The sequence below is a fragment of the Schistocerca cancellata genome, chromosome 5 (genome assembly GCF_023864275.1).
Source record: "Schistocerca cancellata isolate TAMUIC-IGC-003103 chromosome 5, iqSchCanc2.1, whole genome shotgun sequence".
In the NCBI taxonomy this organism is placed as follows: Eukaryota; Metazoa; Arthropoda; class Insecta; order Orthoptera; family Acrididae; genus Schistocerca; species Schistocerca cancellata.
This window is the reverse complement of record NC_064630.1, coordinates 247,794,247-247,806,809: the sequence shown is the minus strand read 5'-3', so window position 1 is coordinate 247,806,809 and position 12,563 is coordinate 247,794,247. Positions and strand designations below refer to the sequence as shown.

Here is a 12,563-nt window from a genome sequence, read left to right as displayed (position 1 = left end):
ACCAGTCCCTGGACTGAAGACCACAACAACAAAAATGAACCAGTTGTATGAATGCGTGGTGTCCGAAAGAATAGACACCACGCATTCATATTACTGATTCGCTTCGATGAGCGATGAATCCACCACCTTCATTACGTTCCACCTACTGCAGAAATTTTAAACTAGTGAACGTGGAGGACATGGACGCGGACTGCAGATAGTTGCCGCCAGGTGGGAGTGGGAGTCGGCTGTGAGGCTTGTCGAGATAGTCTGCACAGTTGCCATAAACACTGTGGCCGGATAGCAGGGCAACGGTTAACGCACTGCTTGGTTAGCAGGAGATCCTGGGTTCGAAGCCTGGTCTGGCACACATTTTCACTCGTCACCGCTGATTCCGCATAAAGTCCCAATGCAGCTGGCATCAGTAGTTCCTTCCCTTGCCGCCGGACGGTGTGGCCGTGCGGTTCTAGGCGCTTCAGTCTGGAACCGCGTGACCGCTACGGTCGCAGGTTCGAATCCTGCCTCGGGCATGGATGTGTGTGATGTCCTTAGGTTAGTTAGGTTTAAGTAGTTCTAAGTTCTAGGGGACTGATGACCACAGCAGTTAAGTCCCATAGTGCTCAGAGCCATTTCAACCATCCCTTGCCTCTCCTATGTGCCCTCTCCGCCCTCAGTTTACATAACATGAAGAGGAAGTCCGTATGATCCCCTTGTAAGCAGCCACTAACGTATCGTAGTGTGTTATAATTGCGTTTACGAGTGAATACAGCGTTGGTTACGCGAGTCTGGGTTCATATCGTTGATTGACGATTAAGTACAGAGTTGCACAACAATTATTAGTGTAGGAAGAGGTCCTGATCGTGTGTTTCGATTTGTTTTCAGTAAGAGATATTGGTTTCCTGTGCTGTCCAATGTAGACAATAAATAACGGATAGGAAACAAGTTAAATAAATGTCCTCAGAACAATGAGACGAAAAAGTCTTCGAAATGCAAGTAGAAGCCTATTTATTATCCAGCTCTATACTCCCGTCCTCCAGGATTATTTTAGGGCTAGCAATTGAGCCTAATAATGAGAGAAAAATTTGGGCGCAAAAACGCACGAACCCGTGTATCCACTGCGACAAGGCCGTAGCCCAAAATAACTTACGCTAAGGACAATACGCACACACCCACGCCCGAGGGAGGACTCGAACCTCCGAGCGTCGGAGGCACGTGGACCGTCGGAAGGCGCCTCAGACCTCACGGCTATCACGCGTGGCTGCTTTAATTAGTTAACAGTCTATTATCGTAATACTTTTGTTGATTTTAACGATACTACCCATTCCATTGAACTGATCTTCCTAGTTGGTTGCCATCTTCTCCATTAATTTTAATTTCCTTTCCAAACTTCTTCTTTACTGCTTGCTCAATATGCAGATTCAGTAACGTCTTTGATAGGTTACAACTCTGTCTCAGTCCGTTCTCCACTACTGTTTCCCCTTCTTACTAAGCCTTGTATACTAGGTTTTGTTTTGACGATCTTGGCTGTAATAGGCTAGCAATAACCATTTAGATTTCAGTATATATAAGTTTAAATATTTATGATAATTTTAATTAATAAGTAATTAATTTCTGCATGTCCTTAAGAGTCACATCACTTAAGATCTATAGAAGGAACGTCAGCGTTGTAGTTCTTTTGTAAATATTCTGATATATTATTCTGTTATTCTGCACAACGGATTAATCTGAGATGTACCCTTTACCCTGTGGCTCCTGCAAGATGCAATTTCCACCCCCACACTACTACAGAAGTCAGACAGACGCTCCTAACGTTCTAAAGAAAAATGCCTGAAAAACTTTCAGCAATAAATATCTTCTGGAGTCGTTCGCTGTAAGGAAATGACACAAAAATTCACAAAATTTCTTACGTAACTAGTGGGATACTTGGGTACTGGAGTAGTGCTAGTTAGTGTAAGAAAAACATAGAACTAACGGAAGTTATTATTTATTTTGCAAAATTTCAATCACGATGACACTTTTAGTTATGAATTGAGCAAGTTATATCCTGGTTCTTTTCGGGATGTGAAGTTACCTTTCAAGGATAGGATTCGCTAATGAAATTTCTACACAGAGTTTAAGATGGTAGTTAACTTGGCAGAATGGCTGAGAGTCACGCCTACTCAACTTGAATAATTAGCCTTTAGAATGTTGCTAGGTACAGTCGAGGCTGTCGCATGTGAAATGCAGTGAAGTGTACTGTTGTGGAGGAAATATGGGGCTCGCAATAGCTGTAGCGCACAATACCGTAAGCTGTGATGACTGCTGTCTGCGCCGGTCGCTGCTGACAAATAAGATATCCCTCGTTCTATCTGGATTGACCTTCGCCAATCAAACTCTCCCTATGCCTTGATGAAGTCAAGGATTCCTATTCGCCCTTAGTCTAACTATTGGCGTGGTACACCGGTCAGATAACCAGTCACCGCGATGCCACTCATAATTCGCTCGCAGGCTCTGTCCGTTCACACCGCACAATAAGTGTGTCGGCTAACACAGTGGACAACGCTTAATCACAAGGACTCAATATAGAGTAGCACTTCGATTCGCTCTCGACAGAGATGCTCTCCCAGTGAAGTACTGAGGAGAGACTTGTTCCTCGCTCTATCGAGTACACGTACGAGCGCGCACGCTGTCGTTACGTGTTCTCGCTCCAAGAGAGACAACGGAACGGCCCCTCTCCACGCCAGACGTGAAGGGGTATATCTTTCGGTCTCTTCCATTATTCTTTCAGCACAAGGCTCAGAAATATCGTCTGCCAATCAGCATTGCTCTTCTAAAACGGGAGAATGACGTTTCGTTTAAGGCGACCAATCCAGAAGCTTGTAGCTTTGGCGTTTGTCGTTTGCTGTCTCCCTGTGAAAATCTCTGAAACTGCGTGCTATGTGTAAAGAATGCGTAGGCTGGCCGCTCCTCCGCAATGTAGTGGAATTTGCTTTTAAGCCGAAGACGGGGTTGTTCCCCCCTTTCCACTCGGGCCCACGCTGTCCGCTACGGGCGGTCACCAGCCGACATGGGCTGGGTCGTCCTCTGAAGGGCATGGCGTCCCATTGTGCGGCCTCTCTCCCGAACTAAAAGTCTCTGTGACCGTCGTGTCTGGAATGTATGTGTGCACGCCAGCCTCAAGTATTTCAACCATGGTGCGCTCACTTGTCAACTGCGCATCGTTTACATGAATTCATACAACATTGACTTTATCTTATCGAGTTTGGGTTCGAATGAAGCGTCTTGATGTGCGGAATATGATTGTGAGGGCGGAACATGTAAGCAATGAACGTCAGGAGACCGCGACGTCTTACAATATGTATAATGTGTTTTTATTTTCTCTAACATCCTCGGAGAATTCCATACTAACAAGGGAACCTCCCCATCGCACCCCCCTCAGATATAGTTATAAGTTGGCACAATGGATAGGCCTTGAAAAACTGAACACAGATCAGTCGAGAAAACAGGAAGAAGTTGTGTGGAACTATGAAAAAAATAAGCAAAATATACAAACTGAGTAGTCCATGCGCTAGATAGGTAACATTAAGGATCATATGAAGCAAGGAGCTTCGTGGTCCCGTGGTTAGCGTAAGCAGCTGCGCAACGAGAGGTCCTTGGTTCAAGTCTTCCCTCGAGTGAAAAGTTTAATTTTTTATTTTCAGACAATTATCAAAGTTCAGGCACTCTCACATAATCAACTTCGCTCTCCAAAATTCCAGGACATGTTCAGATTTGCTTGGGCATATGCAGGATTTGACGGTCTACATACGGAAAAATTTGAAAACGTTAAAAACATATGTTTTGTCAGAGCACAGGGAAAACTGTTCGACTGTGAAACTGTTGCATTTATTTGTTGGAGTTTATGTGACAAAGTCTTATGTTTTCATCACCTTTTTGGGAGAAGGTAGAAGAATCTTTTTACCCGTTCGCCAAGTGTACAAGTTAGGTGGGTCGACAACATATTCCTGTCATGTGACGCACATGCCGTCACCAGTGTCGTATATAATATATCAGACGTGTTTTCCTGTGGAGGAATCGGTTGACCTATGACCTTGCGATCAAATGTTTTCGGTTCCCATTGGAGAGGCACATCCTTTCGTCTACTTTTTTCACACGGTTTTGCGGTGCGCTCGCAAAACAGACACTAAACTTATTACAGTGAACAGAGACGTCAATGAACGAACGGACAGGTCATAACTTTACGAAAATAAAGAAAGTAAACTTTTCACTCGAGGGAGACTTTGAGCTCACACTATCCTTGATGTTGCCTATCTTGCGCATGGACTACTCAGTTTGTATATTTTGCTTATTTTTTTCATAGTTCCACACAACTTCTTCCTGTTTTCTCGATTGATCTGTGTCCAGTTTTTCAAGACCTATCCATTGTGCCAACTTATAACGAAATCTGAGGGGGGTGCGATGGGGATGTTCCCTTGTAAGTGTTTGTGGGACGAGCAGAGAGTCTGGTCTGAGCGAATCTAATCAAGGCTCCCTCTCTTGAGAGAGATTTAAGCACAGTGCTGCTCTTCCCACGCTCTGGACTCTCAGTGGTGGATGCGCCTTTAAAATGTATGAGCGTGATACACGGCCTGTACCGCGCCCCGCATTAATCTCTGCGGCTCCGCGGACACCGCACTTGCGAGATTTACCCAGCAGGGCGCTCCTCGGATCCATCTGACTTCTCCTAAGTGCGCCCCACTCTCTTTGCCCTGGCTCTTATCCTCGCTGGTCACGTCTCGACCTGCAGACCTACTACGCTATCTCCTCCGCGCACACTCAGGTAGCGAAACCAACAGCCCCAGGGGGGAAGAGACGGCGTGACGTTACACAAATTTGGGCCGCACCGCTCTGAGAAATTTATCTCGCTCGCCTGCATCAGTCCGCTATGAAAGTACGTACTGCAGAGCTGTGAACTTTTTCCACTATTTCCTTATACTTTTTCAGTGGATATGCTCACGTCTTTTTGTTTTCGGCGTCTCTCAAGAACCAATAGGGTCACGCTCGTATCTCTCAGGAACTGTATTACTGCGAAACCGCCCACACACACAGAACTGTGCCCTTATGCTGTGACAGGTTCGGCCAAAATCGAGTACGTCAGCTTTAACCCTTGAAAAACAGGGCACTATTTCAACCTGTGTTAGAAAACTGTTAATACACTCCTGGAAATTGAAATAAGAACACCGTGAATTCATTGTCCCAGGAAGGGTAAACTTTATTGACACATTCCTGGGGTCAGATACATCACATGATCACACTGACAGAACCACAGGCACATAGACACAGGCAACAGAGCATGCACAATGTCGGCACTAGTACAGTGTATATCCACCTTTCGCAGCAATGCAGGCTGCTATTCTCCCATGGAGACGATCGTACAGATGCTGGATGTAGTCCTGTGGAACGGCTTGCCATGCCATTTCCACCTGGCGCCTCAATTGGACCAGCGTTCGTGCTGGACGTGCAGACCGCGTGAGACGACGCTTCATCCAGTCCCAAACATGCTCAATGGGGGACAGATCCGGAGATCTTGCTGGCCAGGGTAGTTGACTTACACCTTCTAGAGCACGTTGGGTGGCACGGGATACATGCGGACGTGCATTGTCCTGTTGGAACAGCAAGTTCCCTTGCCGGTCTAGGAATGGTAGAACGATGGGTTCGATGACGGTTTGGATGTACCGTGCACTATTCAGTGTCCCCTCGACGATCACCAGTGGTGTACGGCCAGTGTAGGAGATCGCTTCCCACACCATGATGCCGGGTGTTGGCCCTGTGTGCCTCGGTCGTATGCAGTCCTGATTGTGGCGCTCACCTGCACGGCGCCAAACACGCATACGACCATCATTGGCACCAAGGCAGAAGCGACTCTCATCGCTGAAGACGACACGTCTCCATTCGTCCCTCCATTCACGCCTGTCGCGACACCACTGGAGGCGGGCTGCACGATGTTGGGGCGTGAGCGGAAGACGGCCAAACGCTGTGCGGGACCGTAGCCCAGCTTCATGGAGACGGTTGCGAATGGTCCTCGCCGATACCCCAGGAGCAACAGTGTCCCTAATTTGCCCGGGAAGTGGCGGTGCGGTCCCCTACGGCACTGCGTAGGATCCTACGGTCTTGGCGTGCATCCGTGAGTCGCTGCGGTCCGGTCCCAGGTCGACGGGCACGTGCACCTTCCGCCGACCACTGGCGACAACATCGATGTACTGTGGAGACCTCACGCCCCACGTGTTGAGCAATTCGGCGGTACGTCCACCCGACCTCCCGCATGCCCACTATACGCCCTCGCTCAAAGACGGTCAACTGCACATACGGTTCACGTCCACGCTGTCGCGGCATGCTACCAGTGTTAAAGACTGCGATGGAGCTCCGTATGCCACGGCAAACTGGCTGACACTGACGGCGGCGGTGCACAAATGCTGCGCAGCTAGCGCCATTCGACGGCCAACACCGCGGTTCCTGGTGTGTCCGCTGTGCCGTGCGTGTGATCATTGCTTGTACAGCCGTCTCGCAGTGTCCGGAGCAAGTATGGTGGGTCTGACACACCGGTGTCAATGTGTTCTTTTTTCCATTTCCAGGAGTGTATATACTTCACTGTTGCAAGAGGTATATCGATTAAGAAGCAGACGTACATTTGAAATAAGTACATAAAACTTCTGTTTGAATCACCAGTAGCTAAAATTGAACGTTGGTCTCCAATCTGGTTGTAACTGGTATACAGTATTTCGTTTCATGTTGGTCTCAATTGCTCTCAGATGCATTGCTTTTAAAAGATGTATTCAAAAGCGGATTTCAGCATTGTGAAAATGCTGAATAAGTTCGGTTCTGGAAGCACTTCACTTACTTAAAAAACAACACATACAACGATCCCGATTTCTCTTTTTCATACTGTTTTTTTCTTTCTCCTTGCGGCATGCAGTGCAGTAGCTAGTTTTCGTCTATTTCGCGTCCATAATGCGACCCGTGTACACATGCTTAACACTTGCCCAGCAACAGTGGCTGGGAATGTTGCCAAACATGTGGCTGCAGTTTGTATGTCTAGCTATGCTGCCAGGCAATAATGCCAGGCTATATTGTCAGCAATACATAACTTTTGTGGCGCATCTGAATGTAAGTTAGAGTCGGGGGGGGGGGGGGGGGAGGAATCTCGGTTAGTCGCTCTCTGCGAGATTAGACGTCCTGTGTAGACGACAACCTCCACCTCTCGAGAGCTGCTCGCCGTAGCTCTGAGACAAGAAAAACTGCTGGCATTGTCGGGAGAGCTGAGAGAACCGGGGAGTCCTGAGCGGCCGTATTGTGCCCCAGGTTTGTGCTGTATTTCACGTTTGTACACTACCAGATCTTCATAATGTATTTTGTCGTACTCATGCACACATTAAATAAAAGTACCCGCGAAATTGCGTCTTCGGAGCCATAGTATGAGGCCATGGCGTGTTTCTGAGAGTAAAAAATTGCTCGTTTTACCTCCTGAATGAAAAGCACGAGCGATTAGCCATTTTCGAAAGTTCTAGTCGAAAACAATGCTACGCAGCAAATAACATATATAAACTTCATGGCACATTATATAGAATTAACAAACGAATATGAAAAAGCTTGTCACTGGAGAGAATAGATACCACGTTAATACGGATTATGAATGACGGACTAGCGCTCTATTCACTGCGTCCCATCACCACACTAGCGAGTAGCTCTGCAAACGTATACGGGCACTGGCGGGAGAGCTGAGGCTACTGTCGCATTGGATATGCGCTGTGAGTGAACGTCAGCGATGTGATGGTAAAAAAAAGTAATGAAGAAACCTATCAGGAAGTGGACTCAGGACGAAGTTGTGCATTTAATTAGTCTTTGAGAGGAAAGGCCAGCGTTATGGAATGACTTAAGAAGCAAAGTTTGATGGCTGTATTGGCTACCTCCATAGAAGAAATTTACCAAAATATTCACAATCCAAGGAATCAGTTAAAGCAGTTTTATAACATAGAGAAACATGGAGAAACAAGTGAAGCCATTTTGAAGGTAATAGTTTTGAAATTCGGGAACTTGGCATTTAACTTTAAGTAATACGGCTGTATCTACAATTTTAAATGACGTGGTATTTATTGATTATTTTATTATATTGGATGCTGAAGAAAAAACCTTTAGGAAGTTACGAGTGCTTCCTCAAGTCAATACAAGTATTAACGCGCAAATAAATGTAAGTCTGGAAATGCTTCATTATCCGCCTTGTTAGAATTTTTTAACTTCTATGGGTATCAAAATGAAATTGGTGTAATGTTATTTCATCGTAACTGTTACTTTACCAAATATCAAAAAGAATAAACGTAGCTGATGCTAGAAATATTAGTATCTCCAGCAGTCTGTCTTTAACTGTAACGGATTTATGCATAATATTATCTAGGTTGAAAATTTTGGGTCCAATTATAAAGATGTATTTCTTCCATCTCCATTGCTGTCATTCTCGTACAACTTCAATATTGTTGTGGATTTTACATCACAAGCTCTGCAATGAGATTCTGACATGCTCCAAAATCATCACGCCACCTGATCTGCTCTCTTATCCAACACGAACACTGTGGTTTCCATTTTTCATTCCCTCGAAAAGTGTTAAAAGTGTAGCTCCATCCCGAAGGCCTTCCATCGCAACCTCTTCCTCCACGCGTAGTACTTCGACGGAAAAAACCTTGCGGAGAGTGATGTCTCAGCTGTCACAGACACGCTCACCCTGCAGTGTATAAATACACTACTGGCCATTAAAATTGTTACACCACGAAGATGACGTGCTCCATACGCGAAATTCAACCGACAGGAAGAAGATGCTGTGATATGCAAATCATTAGATTTTCAGAGCATTCACACAAGGTTGGCGCCGGTGGCGACACCTACAACGTGCTGATATGAGGAATGTTTCCAACCGATTTCTCATACACAGACAGCAGTTGACCGGCGTTGCCAGATGACACGTTGTTGTGATGCCTCATGTAAGGAGGAGAAATGCGTACCACCATGTTTCCGACTTTGATAAAGTTCGGATTGTAAACTATCGCGATTGCGGTTTATCGTATCGCGACATTGCTGCTCGCATTGGTCGAGATCCAATGACTGTTAGCAGAATATGGAATCGGTGGGTTCAGGAGGGTAATACGGAACGCCGTGCTGGATCCCAATGACCTCGTATCACTAGCAGTCGAGATGGCAGGCATCTTATCCGCCTGTCTGTAACGGATCGTGCAGCCACGTCTCGATCCCTGAGTCAACATATGGGGACGTTTGCAAGACTACAACCATCTGCACGAACAGTTCGACGACGTTTGCAGCAGCATGGACTATCAGCTCGGAGACCATGGCTGCAGTTACCCTTGACGTGTGCATCACAGACAGGAGCGCCTGCGATGGTGTACTCAACGACGAACCTGGGTGCACGAATGGCAAAACGTCATTTTTTCGGATGAATACAGGTTCTGTTTACAGCATCATGATGATCGCATCCGTGGTTGGCGACATCGCGATGAACGCACACTGGAAGCGTGTATTCGTCATCGCCATACAGGCGTATCAACCGGCGTGATGGTATGGGATGCCATTGGTTACACGTCTTGGTCGCCTCTTGTTTGCATTGACGGCACTTTGAACAGTGGACGTTACATTTCAGATGTGTTACTACCCGTGGCTCTACCCTTCATTCGAACCCTGCGAAACCCTACATTTCAGCAGGATAATGCACGACCGCATGTTGCAGGTCCTGTACGGGCCTTTCTGGATATAGAAAATGTTCGACTGCTACCCTGGCCAGCACATTCTCCAGATCTCTCACCAATTGAAAACATCTTGTCAATGGTGGATGAGCAACTGGCTCGTTACAATACGCCAGTCACTATTTGACTCAATGCCCAGGCGTATCAAGGCCGTTATTACGGCCAGAGGTGGTCGTTCTGGGTACTGATTTCTCAGGATTTATGCACCCAAATTGCGTGAAAATGTAATCACATGTCAGTTCTAGTATAATATATTTGTCCAATGAATACCCGTTTATCATCTGCATTTCTTCTTGGTGTAGCAATTTTAATTGCCAGCTGTGTAGTTTTGGAATTCGGGAACTTGGCATTTAACTTCAAGTGATACGGCTGTATCTACGATTTTAAAAGACGTGGTATTTCTTGATTATTTTATTGTATTGAATGTTGAAGAAAAAACGTTTAGGAATATGCTGAGTGCTTTCTTGAGTCAATACAAGTAAAAACGCGCAAATAAAGTAAGTCTGGAAATGCTTCATTTATCATATATCCACCTTGTTAGGATTTTTGAACTTCTGTGGGTATCACGATGAAATTGGTGTAATGTTATTTCATCGTAACTGTTACTTTACGAAATATCAAAGACAATAATCGTAGCTGATGGTAGAAATGTTAGAATCTCCAGCAGTCTGTCTTTAACAGCAACGGATTTACGCATAATATTATCTGGGTTGTCAATTTTGCGTCCTATTATAAAGGATATTTCTTCCATCTCCGTTGCTGTCATTCTCGTACAACTTCAATATGTTTGTGAATTTTACATCACAAGCTCTACAGTGAGATTCTGACATGCTCCAAAATCACCTCTTATCCAAAACGAACACGTTTCTATTTTTTATTCCCACGAAAAGTGTTAAAAAGTGCAGCTGCATCCGGATGGTCTTCCATCGCAACCTCTTCCTTCCACGCGTAGAACTTCGACAGAAAAAATCTTGCGGAGAGTGATGTCTCAGCTGTCACAGGACACTCTCACCATGCAGTGTGTAAATACTTCCGACATCTGCTCTCTCACGACTCTCAGACACTTACTGAAAGAACTCGCAAGGAGCTATCAGACAGCATCTATCAGCGAAAATTCGCCCCTAGTGTAAACAGTTCTGTGATTACTATTTGAGAGTGCGAAACTGTATCAGAGGAAAAACCTCTCACGAGTATGTGGCGCTTAGAGTGTGGTGAGAGCTGGTCGTAACACAGTGTCCGCTTTGATGTTGCAGACGTGGACAGCGGCGAGATGCAGGCCGGCTCGGACATCACACTGCGGCAGGACTCTCCGCTGCTGCAGGTGGACGTGTCCCCCCTGCGCTTCCACCTGCAGCCGCCGCCGGCAGCGCCGCTGCCCGCGCTGAACGGTGGCGCCTCTGGTGGCCAGGGGGAGCGGCAGCTGACAGCGCCGCCCAAGCAGCTGCTCGAGCCGGAGGAGCCGCAGGTGTGGCAGAAGCAGCCGCTGCCGCCTGAGCTGGAGCCGCAGCAGCTGCAGCAGCAGCAGCCAGATGTCCGCACCAGGCCGCTGCCGCCTGCCGACGACGGCTCAGACCTCTACTTCATAGGTAACCCTGCAACTCTTCACTCTGCCCCTGTCCACTTTGCTGGCATCAATTTTTCTCATCCAAAACACGAACCATGTCGGTAGTAGCTTCTAAGGTAGAGCACCTATCGTAACAGAGTGGGCTCTACAGAAATTCCTGACACATAAAGGAGGGGTCTCTGAACAATGATGAATATGTATTATCGGTTTTTGGGAACATTTATCCATTCCAAGAAACAACCACCCATACGATACCCATCCTATCATTTTACAGGCATCGTCTCATCTATGCAAACACAGTGCAGACATCCGCTCCTAACAAGTTCAGCCTTCAGGTGCTTGAATGACTGACACTGTGCCTCATTTTCTGTATCACATTATCTGCCTACAGCCATATTCTCTACCACCTCATGAAGTTCCCATATGTTCCCAAAACTAAGACTCCTTGAACTGTCCTACATCTCCCACCATAAACATGAATCTCGGCAGCCATTTGTATTCCCAACCCTTGGAAACCCTCAATTACTGCCACACCTGTATCAACACATCTAACCATCTGTCTGTTCCCAAATTCTTCAAACACTCCTACAAAGTAATTTTAACCACCTCACATACCCAAACTGTCAAACTATCACTGACACCAAACAACCTCACGAAAACTAACATACGAGCGGTAGTCATAAAAGTTTTGAATACTAGATCAAAAAATTTGTCTGCTAACGTGAAATTAGCTGAAAGTGTTAATCCTTCTCACCGAGTGAAACGGCACGGTGGTCAGCACACTGGACTTTTATTCAGGAAAGCGACGCATCAATACCTCTGAAACGCATGGCCGATTTCCTTCCACATCCTTCCTTATCCTTTTCAGTACTGAGCACATATTAAAAGTGCAAGTGGGCTACTATTGTGTTTATATTAATGCTAGTTAAAAATGAATGACTCTCAAAACTGTTTTTGAAACTGTAGTTAATTTTTTACAAATAGTATAACACATGATTCTTCAGACCTTAAGCAGTACAAGTGCACATACAACTGAGTAGCTTCTTGCTGCTTTATAACAATGAAAACAGTCGCATAAATTATACATAGTTCACATATTTGCTGTAGATTTCAATATAGGTCAAAATGACTACTTGGTGTCAAATTTTTAACAGTTGTAAATAAACAATTCGAAATACTTAAACAAAATTACCATAGCAAAATTCTTCAGTGTTCTTGCTTTTCCTGATATTATCACATCGATAGGTATTAAGTTGTAA

The 12,563-nt window shown here is 45.8% G+C and overlaps 1 protein-coding gene across 2 annotated transcripts in view; it reads left to right on the top strand.

Annotated features, from left to right (window-relative positions):
• Window positions 1-12,563, top strand: part of LOC126187589 (protein cab-1) — a 1,183,411-nt gene that overhangs the window by 775,951 nt on the left and 394,897 nt on the right. For both annotated transcript variants that reach the window (XM_049928771.1, XM_049928770.1), the window contains exon 4: window positions 10,994-11,326. In XM_049928771.1, the coding sequence (XP_049784728.1) occupies window positions 10,994-11,326 (333 nt within the window). The remainder of the gene's footprint in view (window positions 1-10,993; window positions 11,327-12,563) is intronic.